Here is a 21,768-nt window from a genome sequence, read left to right on the forward strand (position 1 = left end):
TATCATGAAACCAATCGGTTTGCAGTGAATTGTAATTTCTGTAAGTTTAAATAACACCTAAAGATTGACAAAGATCCTTAAAATGTTTCCTGTGAATAAAAGACGAACTTTTAACAGATCATGTATCTTCATGTGCTAATTTACACAATATCCAGGTCAAGGCAACTGAACCCTACATGGGGGTGTTATTTCCTGTTTACCATGTAAAATAGATGAGAGGCCCTCTGGCTAAAGCATGTGAGACAGACCAGGACAGAGGATGCAGTGTTCACAGTAAGAGAAAAGACCTGGAGACTGGAGAATATGTGTTATTCTCTCATTGGTAGAAGTTTGCCAACTAACAATTTTCCTTCAGCTCTGCAGATTTTTCAGCACATTAAATCTGGTAAGGTTAATTTTTTTTTTCCATTCTAGGGAAAATGTTCCTGTGAAGTCTGTTGTAATGTTTCTGTTTGGAAATCTCTCAAAATCTCAGAAAAAAAATTATTACAAACCTATTAAATGTGATTTAAAAATACCATGTTTGACTTTGTTATTTAATCAAGTCTATTGTGACTGTTTTATTTATTCACCATGTAATATAATTGCCTTTTTGTAGCCAGCATGTCTTGTGCAGAATTTTTTCAGCCTGCAATAACTACGTCCTGACCGCCAGGGGGCGCGCTTAGCTGCCACGGTGTGCTTCTCATCCCTCTCAGCCGCACTGCTCGATCGTCTATTGTTGAGATGCGCCAATACTTCCCGATAAGTGGTGCACTTTTCGCTCTACATAGCTTCGTGTTTGTGGTTAAAGGCGACACGGAAACAGAAAATAACATTTTATGTTTTCACTTTGAGCACCTAAACTCACACACAAATATTTGCACCAGTGCAGTAGACCTCCACAGACAATCCGGTTCCTTTTGAGCTTATTCGTCAATAAAACACAGTTTATTTCGTGTTTATACTTTCAAAAAAATGTCTATAATCTTTCTTGTTTATCATTTCTGACGTAGACAATACACTATAATGTTCTATTCATACAGCAGGCACTATTTGAACGATTTATTCCACTAAGTGTTTGTTGGTTTCCGTAAACGGGTCAGAGTGAGACGTCTCTCCTCACTGCCCGTCTATGTTGTCCACGTCCCCGCGGTGTCCGAGTCCTACCGGCTGCGATGTGTTACGCGCCCCTACTTTAGAAAAAAAAACAGAGAAGGAAAACTTCACAGAAATGGCGGAGGGTGCTACGACTCTCAAAGGCTTGCGAGCCCAAATGGGTAAGAAAAAGCTTGCCAGCCGTGACTGTTGTCTGACCCTGTCGTGTCTTACACTGTAGTAATCAATTTGTAATGTTTGCAGGCTACTACCGCCGTTAACCGGGTTATTTGAACGTGTTGTAGCGCGGTCCGCTTCTCTGGCTAGTAACGTTAGCTCGCTGTCCGGTTTATGTGCTCACAATGGACTCGGGACAATTCTGCAACTTGTTCCCACAATTAAACTTATATGTTGCGTTATATCCACCACACCCAGCCGTTAGAGTCTAGATTCTAACTGAAGCTATCCGAATAGATTTAATTGGAGTTAGCTAAAGTTGTAGCATTATATTTCGTACGTTGACAGATCACGACTTAGCACATGTAGCTCCGTTTTAGCATACCTTAATCTTATTTAAAACAACGTTGTCCACCAAAGTGATGCTGTGCAATGAAGCTACTCTTGGTCACCGCTCTTTAATTTCCAGATAAAGCTAAGCTAGCTGCTTCGGTTTAGATTACGTTGCTCTTCACTTCTTGTCAGAAGTGATCATCTGCGGCTTCTCGGTTCAGGAAGCTTTTTCTGGTCGTGTCTGTTTATTAGGATTGACAGCCGATGCCCACAGCAGGAGCAACAGTGTTTTCTCCACTTACATCATCAATGATGTTGCTCGCAATTCCTCGTATTGCAGTGTTATATAGATTACTTGACAGTTATGTGTATTTGTTGACATATGGCATAGCCCCCTCCACTCTCCGGGGAGGTCAACTATAACAATGTTTGACCTGAATTTCAGATAAAGCCCGAGTGTCAGACTCTGTTAAACACTGAGCACTCATAGGAGACTGTATAGTTTCTTTTCTGGTAATGCCTAGATGCACTGATAAGAGCATATTTGTTGGACTGCTGTCCCTGTTTCACAGATCTCTCTGTTGCATGTTTGGAAAAGTAGCCATCTAAAGCAGCAGTGTCTCTATCAGTGCTTTTCATCCTTGTGTTGGCTGGCCCCATCCAGACATGGATGTTTACTGTGTTTGCATCTGCGGGCATGAATGCATGGTTTGTTATGGCTGGAGCAGCAGTTGGGCTTTTTTTTTTTTTTTTAGAATAAGAGGGAGTTTTCTACATACCCGGTTTGGGTGTAGGCATGTTTTACTCCTGGCAACAACTGTACCATATTTAATGCTGATCTTCTTCCTGTTTCCTTTAACTTTTCCATTCAGTGTTTTCAATATCGACGCCCCCTCTGTGGTTTTATGAAAATATCCATCAAGTGGAGAGTCGTGGGTTGGAATCCTGACTTTGTGAGGATTAAAATGATGTCCTGAGCAAAAGTTTGCTCGGCCTTCAGTTAGAGCTGAGGACTGGCAATAATAAAATAATGTTTGGAATTTAGTTCATGTGCATGGCCATTTCCACAAGAATGTGAGGAAGGAGAACACATACCCTGCTATTAAGAAGGAAGATCAGACTGCTGCAAGTCACACTGCAAGGTTATCTGGATCCTGGCTCAGCAAACGCTGCTGCAGAATTAAAAGCATGCAAAATATTTCTGAACTGGTTGTATTTAACCAACCAGTTCACCAAAGGAAATAGACCTCACTCACATTTTTAGAACATGGTTCTTGTATCAGAGCACTCTTTAAGCACTAATGCTCCATCATTGATTTTACCTTCTAAATAGAATAATAGGGTGTGTTACAATGTTTGTTTAATGTCAACATGTACACACGGACCAAAGATTTGAATAGCAAAACAATTGGATTTGTGTATTAACATCTGGCTGTTGCCAGTAATGTTGATTGTAAGACATCAGTGGTTTTCATTTTCTATACATTCTATCAAATCTTAACATGTACAAAATAAGTGAATCCACATAGACATGATTCTCCAGCTGATATTGTGTGGAGATTTCGGAAACTGTAAGGATAAATTCCTATTTATGTTGATGGAGATTCTCAGTCATCCAGCTCATTTTAATTCTAAAGGTTGAAGCAAGGCGTCTGGACTCACCCACCAAACAGTTAGAACTGATGAAGCTGCTTTGATGAGCAGTGAAACATCTTCAAAAAACTCCAGGGATGATTCTTATCTGTCTTATCTGTGTGGAACACTGTCAAAGTTTATTTTTTTATGTGGTAATTAAATTACAGAGAGCAAAAAGGATTAGATGTAAGAGTGGGGATTGAAATAGATGTAATTAACAAACATTAGGAATAAGGTGTTTGTTTTACACTCATGGCTTCCATGGCAGTGGTTTTGGAATTGATTAAAACCTATGAATGAACATGTCTGTGGGTGAAATTGGCCCACCTGGAGGAGGAGGAGACTCCCTGGGAAACTGGGATGTGTCATCATTATCCTCCTCGTACTGCAAATAGCCCAGGCTTACCTTTGCATGAACAGGTCTTGATAATCCCATAGCAGATTTAGCATGGTTGTGCGCGCATATGTGCACGTTTGTGAGCATGCATCAGCAGTGTAATCTGACCTGAAATCTTGAGGCTGTGGTCATAGATTCCTCCTAAAATTCACCATGGAAGATGATATTATTGGATGTTCAGGTTGTTTGACAGTATATTTGCTTCTGTTGGGTCTTAATTTGAGCTAAGTCCCTGTATTCTTTAAACCTCACATTCACTGTCCACCCTTATACTTACCACTACAGACACTTCCTGTGCAAAAATACAATAAAGAGTACAACAGGAAGGATAGATAAAAGAGAGACCTCTGTTCTGAGTCTTACCAGTCTTTCTTAAACTATGTGCCCACTACCAACAGTTTGTATCAGGCAAAACTGTCAAAATATGTTGCATTGATATTACTTCTAACTAGAACTATAATTGACTTGAAACTATTATGATGTAATGCAGACTGGGCTGCTTCCTGTTTAGTGTTTTGTCTGAGCTGCAGAGCTGGGTCATTGCCAGCCCCATGGTGGTCGTTACTACTGCAACACCCCACAGCCTGAAGACTGAACCGCACCCAGTCAATAAGAGAGGGGTCCTCTCATAGCATTTTTTTTACAACGTCTCCTACTAGACTGCTGCATGCTTCTGAAATCAGTATCAGAATGGCTGTGCATGTATTCTAGTATTACCACTAGGATAATAATTTGGCAGAAAAGACACATTAACATGTGCAGGCTGCAGCATTTTAGGCCAACACTACCACATACGCAACCTGGTCTCATTATGTGTCATTAGATTAGAGTAATTGCCAGTGGGTTTTGACATCTTAAAGATTTAGCTGGGTCTGTCTGTGCAGCACCTATAATGTATGTTAATTTGTGCAGATCTCCATAGTGATGAGAAACAGCTCCTCTGATTGGTTCTTGTCATTTCTATGAGCACACCTGGTTCTCTTAAGGTCTGTTGGGAAAACAGCATCTCACCCCCATGTCATTAGAGCACTTTAATCAACACATGAATGTGTATGCCAGTGAAGAGCAATCTTATTCCAAGATGCTGTTGCAGACAAACTCTTTTTACAAGTCTTTTGCTGAGCCACCACATTTGTTTCAGCCAGAAATTCAGTAAATGTTAACAGAATTCAAGTTAGTTAAAGGCAGGTGTATTAAACTGTGTAGTGCAGGTGATGATGCTATGCAGAAGTAGTGTGCATTGTTTTGAGTAACAGCTGCTACCTACTCAACCTGTTTGTTTTCCTGTCTGCTTTTACTTCCCTCTAAAAGGCATGCTGTTCATAGCATCATGTCTTAAAGCCACCCAGGATAGGACCCTGCTGTAATTTGCAGAATTAGTACCAATTAATTCAGAAGTTGATGTTCCATTGTTGACATTCCAAATATCTTACTACTTTTTTAGTTGACATGTATTCTGATGAGTAAGCCCTGAAAGCCTCACTGGCCTGTTCCCTTTATTTAGTGATGAATCATCTCATTTCCAAGTCTATATCCTCCTTGATACAGGCCTATGCTTGGTTGAGAAGCACTTCATTCATCATGAGCTGTGTATCGCTTAGCAACAGTCACCCTGCTACTAATGTGCTCTCTGTTTTTTTTCTGTCCGTCTCCCTGAGTAAAGGATGTGTCGGTAGGTTTAAACATTTTTACACCAGTGTCTTCAAAATCTATACACTAATCTTAACTATGAGCTAATATGAAGAGTGATACACTGCACACAGTAAATTATGCCGAATAAACACAGAACAAGTCATGTGAGCTTGTTGACCTTGAGCCTGGTGTATTCTTTGTGATATTGTATGATTGCCATATATACAGTCTAGTGACAGGCGAATAATTCATGATTCACTTGTGTGCATTTCAGAGTATTAGTTGACAGTGCAGTCAAATCTCTGTGACATTAATTTAGCTTACTAATGAAGAAGGGAGTCAGAAGGTAAACGTGAATTGGCCTGAACACTTCCACTGAGATTTGGAGACTTTGACCCTCCATTAACTTATCTCACTGGACAGCAGTGATGCTGCAGTATAATGGAGATAATCTGTCAGGTATTTATGTCCTGTTCAGTTCATGGCTTCTGGTCACTCAGTCTTTTGTTTGTTAAAACTGCTTGTAAAAGATTTTTTTTTAAATCTTTACTTCAAATACACTGTTTCATCTTGCCTGCACACGTATGGTACATTTTCCTGTGGTTCAGGAAGGCTAGCAAAGCACATTTGCTAATCAGCTGAGTGAACAAAGCTTACCACTCAATTTGGCAGTGTCATTTCATGTAAAAAAGGGCTCTTTGTCTTCAATGCTTTCCAGAGAGTAAGGTAGGTGAGTGCAGAGTTGATTTCCATACAGGCAGGACATGCATGCCACGCTGTACCCTGAGAAACTAGGAGCAGTGCCCGTAGTGTGCACAGGATCATTGGTTTTCTATACCACAACATAGTAAAGGGCATTGCTTTCTTTGATGATCCTTAAAGCATGTTTTATGTAACTATTCCACTCTACTGTAGTAACTTTAGGGTGGTAAATAAGATTGCAGTTCTTATTCATTCTTAATAGAAATGTCTTTCATTGGTTTCCATTTGGATTGTACTGATGATTGCATGTAGTGCAGATAAAATCAGGCATATCTAATGTTGTTTCATCCTTAACATTAGTTTGACCTATATCATTGGGTTTTTCAGTAGGTTCAGTATATTACCTCATAGTCCTAAGGCAGTTCTTTATAAATTTAAATTATAAAGTATACTATAATTTTTTTGTATATAGATTTGTTGGCTCACATTAATGCATGGATGCTTGGATGAGAATTTCACTCTCAAAACTGTCAAAACTCTCTAATTCCATGCATTTTAACTACTATATTAGTCAGTGGTGATGTAAAGCACATGTGACTGCACTTTTAACATCACCATGGGGTTGTACAGTCCCTTTAGAATGAGACTTTAAGACTACGCTTAGAAGTCTTAATCAATACTGTGCATGTCACAGGACCCATGATCAGTTTGCTCCTTGTCAGCACTTCTGCTGAATGCTTGCCAGCCAGAAGGAAATAAACCAGAAAGAAGGCCAGTGCTAGAGTGTGTAAAGCTTAATCATGTCCTAGCTTTTTCCTTCCTTCCTGACCTTTTGTCCCCTAACCTTTCATGTGAATTTTGTAGACTAAAGAAATTGCTGTTGGCCCAGTGGTAGTCAGATGGGAAAGTTAATGTATTTGTTACTTCGTCGTCAAAAACGTAAATGACTCACCTTTTATTCCAAAATTCTCAATATTCATATAATTTATGAGTATTGGTGTAGTATGGACTACAGGCTACTGCCCCAATAATGAATGAGTTATTTAATTTTTAAACGTTTTAACAGGTTTGGTGTCAGTCAGATATGGTTCGTCTTACTGCTGCATATCCCTCCTAGCTTGTCACAGAAAGCTGTGCATGGCTGGCTACAGTGTTGACCATGAGTAGTGGGGTTATATCTGATGGCTGAATGGCTGGATTGTTTTGTATCTTCAAATCCGTTGGATCTCTCTAGAACTAACATTCCTTTGGCCATCAAACAGTGAACAATAGTTCAAGAGTTAAACCTAATAGGTTTGATCGCAATTTTACTTTTCTTTATATTATTTGTTAAACTCACATTATCAGACATGACAATGTGTGACTTTTGTTCTCTGTGTGTAAACTGTGGGCGTCTGTGTTCATACAGCTGCAGCTGCACAGGCCCAAGCTGAGGAGCGTCGCAGCTTGGCAGGAAACAGTCCAGTAGGACCTACAGTCAACCAGCAGCCAGGGGTGCTACCAGCTAAACCTCAGGGGTGTAAGCCAGGTAAATGACACCACCCGTTGACACAGAACACAGGGGTTCTCACAGATACTGCTCTGTCACTGCTTTATTGTCTTCCATAATCTCAACCATTAGTTGTAACACAATCCACTTCAGCCCTCTTCTCAGAGTGGCTTACTGCAGGTTAACCTTAGTCATCATCTTATTACTGTAACAGTTGACAAAGCTCATTAATGACAGTCACATGCACACATTTATGTGTTATGCAAAGCACTTGTAAACTATGCTTCATTGTAAGCATAGTATCCTCTCTTCACTTCTGTGTATACATGTACATATTCATAGTGTTGTGCATATTTAACCTTCTGACATGCATGCTGCAGTCATTGACGGTGCCTCACTTAGAGTAGACGACCGACTGCGAGTGGCAAAAGAAAGACGAGAAGAGGCAGAGAGGCAACAGGGTAAGATGTTCTTTATACCAAACATTTCTTGGCTCTCTAGTAATAACTATACTAATAACTATTTTTTTCTGCTGCACTTATTACTCATCCATGCTCATGTGTTCAGCTTTGAGGGAATCTCAGATCATGGAGCGGGAACGTAAGTCCAAGATGCAAGTAGAGCGTCAGATGGAGGAGCGTCAGAAAAAAGTTGATGAACAGCGAAGGAAGGAGGAGCAGAAACGAATGGCTGTGGAAGAGAAGAGGAAGCAGAAACAAGAAGAGGAAAAGGTAGCAGCAACATAGGCAGAGGAGGAGTCAAGAAAGCTTCTGAACAGTGCTGACTGCTGTCATAAGTTGACTTATGTGACTAAACACATGTTGTTTACATAGATACTAGGAAAGATGTAGACACACAAGATAAAACGGTAGATGTCTGCAGTAGTTCTATTTACTGCAGACCTTATCTTACACCTTCTGTTTTGGAGTAAGTTGTGTGTTCCTTGACTATAAATGACTTGCATATTTTTGTTCCTCTCCTTTGTTATCTTTAAAGGAGCACTATGAGGCAGTGATGCGGAGGACATTGGAGCGCAGTCAGCGAGTGGAGCAGAGGCAGAAAAGATGGTCATGGGGAGCACCGTCCACAGACTCAGAAGGCCGAACAGGTAGCAGTTCGTTCTTCTCTTTAGTTCACCCTACCCTCACTGATTTCTTTTTACTTCGGTTGATTTTCATGTGCAGACAGTCTTCAAAAAACAAGATGGGAAAGAGGTCATATTCACAGTGGGATCATGTTTCACTGCAGTTGGTGTGAAACAATGCAATATGAGGAAAGCAATCTAAGCAGATTTTTTTCCCAGTAGCTGATGATAATGTTAGATGAGATGATTGTAGTTGTAGGTTATCAACTTAGAAACTTTTTCTTCTTGTCTGGTGAAAGTGCTGTTATTTTATTATTCAGAGTCAGCAACTCTAGCTGCTAGCTGTGTTGCTAGCTTTATTCAAAAGCACACATTTATTGTTTTAGGCATTGGGTGTCAAGGAAAGGCTCATGGCTGGCAAGTTTCACCTCAGCCCTTCTTTCTCTGTCCGAAGGATGTGCCTTGACTTCTCGTGTTTATCGCTCCCTCCTGAGTGCTGTTTTTTCCCACAGGAGATTCTGATGCCAGTGCCTCATCTCCAGTAACTATAATTGTCTCCCCTGCTTCGCCAGAAAAGCCACCAAGGAGTCGACAAGGTTTTTTTGTTTGTTGATCATTTGCTCATCATTGTGGCAACGCGGCATGGACTGGCACTGGCACTCCAGATTGCTCGTTTACCTACTTTTCCTTCCACTACCAATACCAGCATCCCACACTTGCATTCTAACTGGCTGTTTTTTTCTAACATGGTCTTGTATGGGGCTTTTGTTCTGAATGTGCTTTGGTTTTGGTTATTAGCTGGCAGTGTAGCATTAGGTTTTTCACTCACTCCCACTGCTGATGAGGGCTGGGCAAATTAAGATCAAGATTAATAGTACAGCCCTAGAATTTACTTGACTTGCTTATCACTAAGAACAAGCAGTCATGAGAAATGTTTCCTGAGTTCAACACCAGATTTTATTGCCCAGCCCTATTGTTATGCACTCTCATGTCACATGGGAGACTGCATACAAGCTCATTGAAATTGTATTAAACAAAGCACTCATATTGAATATGAGCAATCTATCATATTTTCTTTCTCTCTAGTGAAATATGAGCACCTGTTGTTTACTAACATGTGGCTTGGAGAGTACAATGACTGTGTTGTGGTGTTCACTGAGATGGCCGGTTTATGTATATAAACATAATTATATATGTGTTGCGTAATGTGCATTAATGGGTTAATGGGAACATTATATCACTGTGGTGGTAGTGCAAAGTTTCTGGGCAGCTCTATTCATTAAGAACGTATTACCCTTTGCTGTAAGACGTATTACAGTGCAGCAGAACCTGCTCCCCTGTCTGAACCCTAATTCCCTCCCCATTGGCAAGTCTCCAGTGTAAACCCTGCCTCCCTTGTCTGTCTTTCCTCCTCCCTCTTAGTTGACAAGCGCTCCGCTTCCACTATGAACCTGAAACAGCCATCCGAAACTGGCATCAGCAAACGCCTATCCTCCTCCTCTGCCACCCTTACCAGATCACCTGACAAAAGTAAGTCTTCCCCGCTCCCTTGCTCCCCTCCTTTTCTCCCCCTTGTGTTCCTCCTCTCCTCCACCCTTCCTGCATTCTACTGCTGCATCATAACCAGCATTCATTTAAATAAGGTCTTCTAAAGATTTTTTTTCTGTGATTATTTGTGTATCAGTTTTTGCATGTGACTGGAAAAACATCTTTTCCGCCACACTAAGCCTAAAGAGAACTCTGACCTGTGTCCTATTTTTTTTATCCAGGGTTTAACACACAGGCTCACTAGTGTACCAAACAATTGGTGGAAAAGAATGGTGCTTCATACAGTTAGTGTGCATTTCTTTGATGTAAAGAAATGTCCTAAGTTTCATTTGATGTTAAATATTTTTGTGTTATAGTTTTTTTTTAAAGCATCTTACACTTTTCTTCTATTTTCAACTTAAAGTCCTAAAAATCACAAGAAGCTTTTGATTTTTTTACAGAGAGAGGGGGGGGGAATCAGTCAGATGTCTCTCCACAGCTTGTATGGGCTGCCAGTGCCATTGTCATGTCTTTAAAATAACTCATTTCTATTTACTTTTCAACTAGGTTTTATGGTATGCTACCACATGGAATATAATATATGAATATATTCTAAGACATCTGATTGACTTACACAATCTGTGATTTCACCATTGTCTCTCAGGTGCTAAGCCAAGGAGTTCATCTTGTAACCGGTTGCCTAGCAATGGCAATGCTGCTCAGGCCAGTAAGGAAGACACCAAACAGATTCAGACAGGTGCCACAGATCCCTTCTCCACATTATTCATGTCATTATGTTATAATGTGAGATCATCTCTTCAGCTTTGTAACTGCTATGACAGCAAAGTACTTGGCTGCATGTTATTTATTTTGGACACTTACAGCTGCTAAGATTAATACACTAAAATAGAAACTCTTAAGTACGGGGGAATCAGGTAGGATGATTACAGATCCTTCTCTGTGTGTTCGTCTCTTAAACTGGGGCATCAGCTGCTGTCAGCCCTAACCTGGTGACTCTCATAAAACCTAATGAAATACACATGACTTTCTTAGGGGTTTCCTTGTTGACTCCCTCTAGTGCCTGCTTGGCTATAACTCCACTTTCATGTCTGTAGGCATTTCCGTGAAGAAGAGAAGTTCCTCCCTCACACGAGTAAGTGTGGGCAGAGCACAGACCCCTGCCAAGCCTGATAAGGGGACAACGGATGATCAAGGTGGCTAGTGTGAACAATCAGCATGCATCATTCAGGCCTCCTTGTTTGAATGACAAGCATGTGGCTCTCTTGTTAAAATGGCTTCCTCATTCTGAATCCACTCATTTTTGAGTCCTTAACTATGCCTGCTGCCTAAAGCATTTTGGGGTTAAACTCAATAATCTCAGTTCTGTCATGAAACTCAAGGTTTTTTTGACTGGCCGGCTCTTCTGGATGCACATGCCTGCTTTCTGTCCTTGCTGTCTTTCACCCAGAAGTCTTTCTTGCTGATTGTTGCTTTTCCCCCTCCCCAGGAGATGCTGATTTTCTGTCAGATGCTGATTGTCAGTTGTCTGTGATTTACTAGGAATACAGCTTGTTCCATGAACCCTTTAACCTTTCTGCTGCCTTAACCTAGCATGCCCTGCACCATGCCATGTTCTCCACTAACAGCTGATTTGTTTTAACCTTGTAATCTTTTTGACAGAAATGGTTTTGCTGTGTGACCCGTCTGCACTAACACTGTATTGTTTTGTGGTTACAAAGTGTTGATTGTTTTCTCCCTCTAAGATGACGTAGCTGGATTTAAGTCACTCATCCTTCAATGTGGTGTGTGTCAGTGCCATTCCCCCGCAGCACCCCCAGAGCACATGAAATAACCCCCAGCAACGTCACAGTCTGTGTACTGTTATTAACCACCAATGCTTTTGTTTGTCCTTTAGCCATATCCGCCTCTTTGTGTCAACAATTTGTGAAAAATGTTCCTGTCTTGTACATATGTACGTGTGGTTAACCTGAGCAGTAATCCAACATGGCTACTACAATTTATGTTCACGTAGGGTTTCTCATCGATGTTTCGCTTAGCTTAGGTTGTTTAGACTCAATGCCACACGCATAATTGCCATTCTAACTATAACCTTATCAGACCAATAACAGTGATTCTAACCTGGATAATGAGCAGCATGTTGCCATGCTCAGCGGGCTGGCACTCGACATTTAACAACAGTCAGCTCTATCAACAACAGATGTCCTCTCAGTCAGGGGTTCCAAGAAGAAGTGGGAATCTGCCACCTAAAGAGCTAGCATTTTGGGACAAAATCAACCTGTCCATGCTCCTCTTAGTAGTATCTCCTGTGTAGCTAAATTAGCAACAACAACCTAAATGGGGGAAATTCTGAATCTGTCATTTAATGGAAGCAGGGGCTCTTTGTTTCTGCTGTGAAATCAAGGCCATAGTGCTTTTGTTAATGCTGCTTCTGTACCTCTACAAAGACTGTAGCCAGGCTCCTGATTTGGATGACTATTTCAACAATATTAAATATTTGCACAGCAGAAGCTAAAGAACTCTGTATCGTCACTGGGCCTTTAACTAACTGGAGCCTTTGGTCCATTTCACATCTCATCTTCTCACCCAATAGTATTCCTCTGCCATCTAATGCCGAATTCATTAATGGTTTGTTTTTCCCATCAGCACACCTCTATCTACCTCCAGAAACCATTGATTTGACCTCATTGTCCTGTTTTAACTGATCTTCAGTTACTAGACAATCAGTCTTTTATGTCTCAGTACTTTTCCATGGAGTCCTTTACACAGTGTCTTTTGTTAATTATCCTTGTTTCATTGAATATCACTGAAAGAGAAAAGGATAAAGACGGCTAATAAGGAACTCATGTAAGATTAAAGAGACATAGCCCTTGATTCTGTTTGTTGGTTCTATCTTGTTAAATCACATGGTGACCTCCTTTCTTTTGCCTTCATTCCCCATTCTTATCCACTCTTTCCTTCTTGGCTTTCTTGTTCTCCAACCACTTTTTGGTGATTTTTTTTTTTCGGCCATGTAGCTCGCAGGCCAGCAGTCAATTCTGTGGATGGAGGGGTCCTTAGTCGTCTGCTCACCCCCACCCAGGCCTCACTAGCTAGAAGCAAGAGTGCTGCAGCCCTGTCCGCTGAAGGAAGAGACGCTCCAGGTAACCTCCGTTTAGGAGACCCTGACAGAGAGGAATGATGACCAGGCACAGACCCTGGTCCTCCCATAGTGTTATCATTTACATTAGTAGAAATTAATTCCAGTGTCCCCCACATCACTTCACTATTTAGTTTATCCCAGTGCCCCACTGCAGCAGACTGGCATGCTTCAGAAGCAATTCTTCAAAGAAAGGAGAAATTACATGCGTCTGTCCACAGCTCCCTGTGTTTAAAGGCCGCTATTGTAGCGAACAGCTGTTTACGTACATACAGTAATTGCTCGCAGCAAAGTACACTCATGTGAGAGAGAGCATAGGTACTGAGTAAATATTGACACACGCCTGGCTCCAGCTCACATGCACTCTGGTATCTGACACAATTGGCTGTTGTGTGCTGAGCTGACCGGTGCAGGGCAGACCTAGTCAGGAGCATTTCTCTGAGGAGGCTCGGGGTCCACGCTGGGAGATTTACTCTAAGCTGCTTACCTATTGGTTCTTGTTACATCAGGCTGTTGTGCTATTCTATGTATTCTGGTAAAGAGTCCACAGTGCTAGCAACTCCCCAGACACTTCAAGTAACACTGCTGTGCTGACGTTATGTAGTATAATATGCTCTAAACCAAACTAGGTGGAGTTTTATGTCTCAGTGGATGACTGCATGCTTTAAATTTTATGTGAACTGTTTATGTATAGTACTAGCAGAGATGGAAAGGGTTTACAGTACATAACGTGTTGAGGATCTACATAGTAAAACCATTGAGTCTGTAATGAATCTCTCTCACACACACAGATGAATGCTGCTTTTTTATTTGCTCACTGTGGGGTTTTGAGGGTTAGAAGGAACCCTAATTTAATGAACTGGCTCACTTCAAAGTTGTATTCCAAGTGTTGGTTTTACGTTGTGGCGTAAATGGACTGGCCATTACGAACCCATTAGCAGCTATAGATCTTCTGCTAAGTGTAGCCTGCAGTAGAAACGTGACTCATCCACATTAGCAGCAGCAGTGATAGTGCTTATGACAGAGTGAATTTCATAGTCCCTGCTGCTGCTTAGTATGCAGTCAGAATAAATTACTGAGCACATGTGTGACCAGGCTGTGGCAGGGATAGTTCTCCTGGTCTCTGGATTATGACGGCTAATCCCTCCATCTGACACAGCAAGCCAGTGGACACTATTTCCTCCACTAACTAACCACATGCTACACTTAAATTCACTGCCGAAGACAATGCTTTTCAGCCACTATCATTATTTTTAAATCATAATCAGCAGTTTAGATCAGATGGTTTGCAGTTGGAATGCAGTTGTATTGAACAGCTGGTGATAATTGTAGGAAGGACTCAAACTACATACTACTCTCATTTATGCAACTCAGCACAGATCCAACATTCATAGTGTGTTTAGTGTACTAATAATTATGTGTGTGCTGTATCACTGTTTGATGTTGGTGGGATTTTTTTGTAGTTTGTGCTGTGCTGTGGTGTTTGGTGTTCAGATTTGTTGTGTTTATGTTCCCGTTGCTCTGCTTCTCCGGTAATTTGCAGCCCAATCAAAGCTTCATCAGTCAAGCTATTGCCTGCATTAAGTGCTATATCTAACAAATTGCTTTCTTTGTGCTCTTGTCCCCTTACAAAAAACTCTTTATTTTCTTTCATCACCTGCCCTCCCTCCTCTCCCCATTTTTTTGCTCCTCTCCACATTCTCTTTATTTTCACTCCTTTTGCTGTGATGCTTTGCTGGTCGCTTATCACTCCTCCCATTGGTTGTGCTCCCCTGGTCCTGCGATGACTGTGTCCTTTACCAGAGTGTCACCTATGTCCTCGCTCAGCCTCCGCCAGTCCTCTGCACCCACCACGCGGACCCGTGCGTAGTCGTAGCATTGACAGACAGAAGAGTGGTGGCATGACCACATCTGTGTCAGCCGACGCAGCCCTCGACTCATCACTGGTGAGAATACTCCCTGAAGTTACTGTTGTTACTAACACCACTAGTCTCAAAGTAGTTTAAATAAGACATTAACAAAAAAGTGGATGTTTGTGTATGAGTTGAAGTTTGTGGTTGCCTTTTCTGGTATAAGTTAGAGGACAAGATTAAACCTATTTATATCCAAATTACTGATAATACAGGGATAATGAATACATTTAAACTGCCATATGGTTTTACTTGACAGCAATTATATACTTAGTTTTATATGTGTGAGCCATTCTTTAAATGTTATCTGGATTTAGAAGGGAGGGATTTGTCTTGCCAGACATTGCCTGCAAACCAGGATGGGCATGCTGGTGCACTAGTGACAAAGTCTCTGATTTATATGCACATATCCGGCCACATTTGCCTGTCAAAGTACTTCTGCAGGATGCTAACCATAGGGAAATGTCACTCCTCCAGCTGTTTTTTGACCTATGCTGGTCACTCATAATTTGAACATTGCCAAGAAATGCAAGATTTGCAGCTCAGAAGTCACTGCTTTATGTTCTCACTTGGTGGCGAGTAGTGCTTGGCTTTCCACAACCTGCCCGTCATTCTCCTCCTCTGTGGTTATGAAGGGCTTCTTTGTCAAAGCTAGCATGAGGCAAAGGGATCCACAGTGGCCTGATTATAAAGCGATCACACCATGCAACGCAGACCCCACCCAGACCCTGGGGCACAGTGTTTAAAAGCTTTGATTTTTGTCACCATCTCATTGTCATCTTCTCACCTCGTGTGCACACTGATGTGGAGATAATTAAATTCACAGTTCATGCTTGCCACCAACTTGTAAGCTGAATAAGGGTGGCTTGTCTGTATAGAATCTCAAGACAGTTAATTTTAAAACATTTTAAAAAATGGTGTACAAATAGCGTAAAAATAAATTATGTATCAATTGAGCAATTTCTGTTTTTACTTTATGCTTATTAAAGAATAAGGTGAGGTCTTCACGGTCATTATGTGAAAGCAAATAGTTGTTTGTTGTTGTTGTACATGGAGTCATGTTGATAAAAATCCTCAGTCACCCAGGTCATATTCAATCAGAAGGTTGAAGCAAGGCATCTGGACCTGTAAATGTAAACTGCAGTTTATAGATCTGCTTATTTTTTCCTGTTTTCATACTGAAGCTGTGAGAACAGCCTAAGCAGTTTCTAACACGGAATGCATGTTAATGTAAACTTTGTGTTTGGCATTCAGTACAAACATGTTTGGGTGTTCTGTACTTTACGGTGTAGTAGTGTTTGAGAGTTGAGATGAGTGACTTTGCAGTGCCCTCAGTCATCATATATGCAGTGCTAAACATAGCCCACGGCCATTAAAAATGGATGAATTAAAACCTTCGCATTGTATCACTGTCCAGTAAAACCGGTAGAGGCCGAAATGGAGCAGAACATTTTGTTCAGAACTTTAAGATCATAATCGGAATGCAGAGACAAGAATAAGTTTTCACCGTGGGGAAACATTCACCACCAGTGAAAGTGATGCTTTTATAATGGCAGCCCTTCCTAGTTCTTTTGCATTAGTGTTGCGTTATAGGCAAATAAGTTTGTGGGAAATATTTTTTGGGTTCTCAAAACAGTCCTAGGTAAAATATTTGTATTTTAATTCCTGCTCTTTTTTGTGTGAAACTGCAGAAGGACAAGCAGGGGCAACGACCCGCTTCCCCCTCCACTTCCCTGGGGCGCACCCGATCACCCTCCCCAGCCCCCAGTCCAACTCCAAAAAGGACCCCCTCCCCAGGAGCAGCCAAGTAAGGCACCTATACACCTTCAGCTTTTGAGTATTACTATTTGGATGCAACTCTTAATTATGTTTATGAATAAGAAATTAACTCAGTGTACCCATTCATCTAAAAGGCAAAATCCAAAGATGCGTCCACCTTCACCAGGTGGAATGAAACAACGCCCCCCATCTCCACAGCCTACATCAACCAAGCCCCCACCCATCCAAAAGCAAGCTCTCACCCCAACAGGGCCCCCAACTTTGCGGAAGAGGGATTCCAAGTCTAAGGATTTATGTCCTGTCCAAGCTGTGTCTCCGCAGTCCACTGACACCAGCAAAACCAAAGAGAAAGATGGTGAGCATCATAAGAAAATCAAACCTCAAAAAGTGCTGGGTCCAAAAGAAAGCTAAGCTAACTGATAAACTCTGTGAAGAAGTAACATATATCCTCTGTAATTTGGTTTAATGCTGCTTCAGGTAGCTGTCAGTTTAATTTAGTTTTATCATCAGCTCATAGATCATAGATAGGCCAGGACTGAGTTTGTATGTATGCTGCTAAGTGACGTGGCAGCAGCTTGGGTTGCAATAAATCTCAGTAGAGCAGAAGACCTATTAAGCCCCAGCTGGAGTCACATCCTGTTAGATGTGGATTTGCTGTTGTGTATGCCCCCTTCTGGAGAGACTCTTGCTCTGTAAAATATAAAAAGGAAGTTTAATTTCATGTGGAACCAGGCTATAATTGTAGCGAACAAAATTTGTATGGCACCATTTAGGTGTTTATGAAAAGCTTAAAAACCATGTTTGCATCACTGTTTGTGTAATATCACAATAGGTCCAGTCTAGTGTTCTGCTCACAGATACATACTATTCCTATCATAGCCTAATGATAAAGCAAAGAGATTCTGTAATATATATTTAAAATTTGTAAGCATAGCTTTAAGTTGATCTTACATAGTCAAGCTCTGTGTACTGTACAGCTTGTGGATTTCTCTGAATAGTGGGTTAGTGTTAGAATGTAGTCATGATCATGTGCCTGTGTACCAGGCTGCTTTCTTCTCACAGATGCTGTGCCCTCTGGTCAGTACTACACAGTGGATGACATGGTGAGAAAAAGTCCTAAACTTATTTTGTGTTTTCACCTGTCAGACTCTAAAGCCACAACGGGCACAAACTCAGCTGCTGAGGCAGCAAAGATTCTGGCAGAGAATCGCAGACTGATGAGAGAGCAGAAGGAGAAAGAGGAACAGCTGAGGATACAGAGGGAGGAAGAGGAGAGGTAAGATTAAAGGAGTAGTCATGCTATGAATGTGTACACACAAAAGAAAAATGTCATTAATGTACCATAGTTGTATGTTTAATGCTATATCCAGTATTCACTAGTCGAACTGACATCTATGCGTTAGCATGTTTTACACTAAGAGCTGCTGTTTCTTCATCATCTCAGGCTGAGAAAAGAAGAGGAGAAGCGTTTAGCTGAAGAGGCAAGACTGAAACGCCTGGAGGAGGAGAAGAAGCTTGCAGAGGAGAGAAGGATTAAGGAAGAAGACGAAGCCCGTCTAGCAGAGGAGGAAAAAGTGAAACTAGCGGAAGAAGAAGCACAAAAACAGGTTGAGCTCCAGAAGGAGCGGGAGGAGGCAGAGGCCAAGGCCCAGGAGGAGGCAGAGCGAGTCCGCCAGGAGAGAGACCGCATCATGCAGCAGAACCAACAAGAACGTATGGAGAGGAAAAAGGTGTGATGGGCATTCTCCTTTTATTTTCTTCAGCAGTGAGAATAGTAGTATTAAATCAGTTCTCAAGAAATGTCCTTTCTGTTTCAGAGAATTGAAGAAATAATGAAGAGAACTAGGAAAGGGGAACAGAATGACTTCAAGGTGCGCTCACATTCAGTAAAATCTTGTTGTGGAATGTTACTGTCTTTAACTTATCTTGTCTCCTGTTTAGAGAGATGATGATAAGTCCACACAGGACAATGAATATGAGGACCAGATAAACTGTGAAACCCAAAGTGAGTGTTCATCTGATTTTTTTTTTTTTTTTTTTTTTTCGTGAATTTATGTTATCTTCCCAGTGACATGTCTCATCTAACCTTCTTTCTCATGAAGGTGATTCCAATGACATTGCCATGGAGGCAGACAAGGATGCGTGTGGTGAGCCTGCAGCACAAAGAGAAGAGCCCCTGGGCAGTGTGAACGGGAAGTCAGAGACAGATGACAAGGAAAACAACAACGGCACAAGCACAGATGAGACTCAAGCAGTCAGGTAAGGAAGATAAATCAGTAACGGCTCAGTTGAGTTGTGCCCGCACTGTTTAAATCTCACTTCTCAAATCACTTTGTGCTCTCATTCCTCCTCCTCAGTCCAGTCCCTAAGGGCCGCCATGTCGAGGGTTCTGAGTTTGTGAATGAGCAGGACTCAACCAAGGTGGGGTTGGTCCCCGGTCTTAACGGCAAGTCCAACCAGTGGAGCTTTGAGGGATTCATTGACCTCAATGTCCACTCCAAGGCTCGCCCCCTTATCGAGCCAGACAACTGTAACCAGGTCTTGATCAACTGTGACGGGAGCTCAGAAGGGACCAGGGTAGCCTTTGAGGACAAGGGAACGCCCATCAGCACCCTGCATTCCTCTAATCAATCCATAGAAGCCATGTCAGGTGAGCTGTCTGATATTCAAATAATGGTTAATAGTAGTTAATTAACTGCAGTAACTCTGGGCTGGCTCGAGCCTGTTCAGCATTTGTGTGAGGTGTGTGTGGGATCCACTGGGTTCAAAGAGCAATATAGTAAATTAATAATTTGGTGTTTCTTGACTCGGTCTGCTGTGCTTCCAGAGCCCTTAGCTCCACTGAGTTTTAGTTTTCTTTAGAAATGCCCCATTTTGTCTGTGTGTATCACAGTTTAACTGGAAGAGAACTGCACTGTTTGACCAATCACTTGTTGTGATTTTTCAAGGCTGCTTACATGAACCTGTTGTACTCCGCAGTAGTTAACAAATGCCTACTCACAAACTGCTCTCAAAGAGCTCCTGCAAAAGAAAAATTCTACACATGTACATGCTGCCTCAAACAAGCCCATTGGTTTCCTGCAGTCAAATAAAACCAGAAACTCCTAATCAACTGTAATCCTTTTTTCTTTTCTCTGTAGAGATTTGATGCTGCAGCTTCTGCTGAGAAGCCTCTTGTTGTTGCACTCCTAAAGTCCCTGTCCAGCTGAGCTCCTTTTAACAAAAAAATGTTCCTACAAGCTTCCACCTCTTTCTTCTCCTCCTCTTCCTGAATCTGGCCCATAAGGTGAAGTGGAAAGACCCACCAAAGTGCTATATCTACACTCTTTGTGATGAGGAAACAAATGTATTTCAACAATATAAAAAAATGCTTCAGGGAAGTTCCTTATGTTCCTTCAGCATGCTCGTTCCAGGTCTCTTTTCCTTTCCTTGTGTTTATTTTTTTCTAATGTTGTGTCCAATGTTGTTTTAATGTTTCTGTCTGTCAGGGGTGTGTTGTTGTAATTTATTAATTTTGGCTTCTTTGTTATTGTAATTATCATATGTTTAGTTTTTTTTCTCTTTCATGAAAATATTCCAGGACTTGTGAATTATATCGTGAACTAATGGAAGAAACGTTTAAAACATTCTATTCTGTCAGGGTTTCCATTGGGGATAGCGTCCTAGTTTTGTGCATGTGAATCATCTAAATTTACTTGACCGGCTGCTTTTGGCAGTTTCCAGCAATATGGCCTTACTGTTTATTCTTTTTTTTCCCAAGTTTTAAGTGTGAATATTTGTGCTGAAGCTTATACACGCACAGTTTAACAGTATCCTGTCATGCTTCACTTCACAGAGTTTTGTTCTTTCTGCCCCATTTTTCATGAGGATGTCCCAAATTTTCTCACTTTGTTGTGTTGTTTCCTTTGGCCACTAGAGGGCGCCAGGTGCACAGAGCATTGACATTCAGCCGTGAGTTGATTTGGGGCTCCTCGTCAGTTTAGTAGTTTTTTTTTTTTTACATATGTAAATAGAAGTTATTGTTTACTAACATCACAAGAGTCGGAGTGGGTCTAGTTTCTCATATGAATGATGACTCTCCCCACTGTACCAGCTGTTTGAAATACCATAGTACACATACTAATCTGATGCACATCACTTTCATTCACAGCTGAGTTTCTTGAAACAGTGTGTTCATGTTACTGAACTGAACTTGAATGTTATAATCAGGTTTTCAGTGATCTGGTTTTAACTCGAGCTTTACTGAAACATCCGAAACTGTTCTTCTGCCAGTGTTGTGGCTTTGTCGTTAATCCCACTAACCTTCCTCTTAAGTCCCATCACAGTAGCTGCTATGTCTGATAAAATGCATTTCAACTTATTTGTTTCTCATATAAATTTTGGCAGATTGTTTATATATGAAAATACATTTCTACATATATTTAAGTGTTACTGTATTTGTGTATATAATCAGTATTAGGCAAATGAAGCCATGTTTAGGATGGAGTGGCTATGGATGTGGATAATTGAAGTCTCTGTGTATGTAGTTAGGTTCTTGTCTGACACCTGCCCTGTGACTGTCTCGTTTGGTTCGGGCAGACTAGAATTCCCAAATTTAAAATAAAACTGTTTAATAAGAGTCTGTAAAACAAGACAGGAAGTGGGGCTCAGCTGTGTGTCTAAGATCCATGTGTGTTTTCCTAATTGTGAAGGCCTCACAGACACTCGACAAGTTGACATTTGGATGAGAGCCGTTTCTCAGCAGTGTGTCTGACCCGTGATGTGAGTAGTGGCTGTACTTCACAGGGCTTTTAATGCCATCAAAATATGTTTTATAGTATGTCAAAGGCTGTTGTTGGAAAGTTTTGACAGACATATCTGCTCAGGTTT

General features: G+C 41.3%; 1 protein-coding gene across 7 annotated transcripts; it reads left to right on the plus strand.

Moving 5' to 3' along the window:
* The first annotated feature begins 194 nt into the window (after positions 1–194).
* Positions 195–21,530, plus strand: map7d3 (MAP7 domain containing 3). 7 transcript variants are annotated; one of them, XM_028415949.1, is made up of 20 exons: positions 195–385; positions 7,362–7,481; positions 7,823–7,903; positions 8,010–8,173; positions 8,439–8,550; positions 9,039–9,122; positions 9,949–10,056; positions 10,718–10,810; positions 11,169–11,267; positions 13,089–13,214; positions 15,014–15,156; positions 16,812–16,927; positions 17,034–17,254; positions 18,046–18,175; positions 18,344–18,629; positions 18,717–18,770; positions 18,841–18,904; positions 19,002–19,158; positions 19,257–19,549; positions 20,040–21,530. In XM_028415949.1, exons 1-20 carry the CDS (start codon positions 304–306, stop codon positions 20,045–20,047), a joined length of 2,541 nt encoding a protein of 846 aa, XP_028271750.1. In that variant the 5' UTR covers positions 195–303; the 3' UTR covers positions 20,048–21,530. The 7 variants fall into 7 exon arrangements, with proteins under 7 accessions (XP_028271750.1, XP_028271751.1, XP_028271754.1 ...); XM_028415950.1 differs by having other exon boundaries at positions 15,038–15,156; XM_028415955.1 differs by lacking the exon at positions 195–385 and adding an exon at positions 1,124–1,259.
* Positions 21,531–21,768: the final 238 nt, after the last annotated feature.

The sequence above is a fragment of the Parambassis ranga genome, chromosome 10, assembly GCF_900634625.1.
Source record: "Parambassis ranga chromosome 10, fParRan2.1, whole genome shotgun sequence".
Lineage (NCBI taxonomy): Eukaryota > Metazoa > Chordata > Actinopteri > Ambassidae > Parambassis > Parambassis ranga.

What these genes read in the sequence shown, in the direction of transcription:
- map7d3 (XM_028415949.1), top strand. Translation starts at nt 304, where the DNA reads ATGTGTTATTCTCTCATTGGTAGAAGTTTGCCAACTAACAATTTTCCT. An exon ending in TTTTCAGCACATTAAATCTG is followed by an intron (nt 386 to 7,361) that starts GTAAGGTTAATT and finishes GTGTTCATACAG; the next exon opens with CTGCAGCTGCACAGGCCCAA. An exon ending in GGGGACAACGGATGATCAAG is followed by an intron (nt 11,268 to 13,088) that starts GTGGCTAGTGTG and finishes TCGGCCATGTAG; the next exon opens with CTCGCAGGCCAGCAGTCAAT.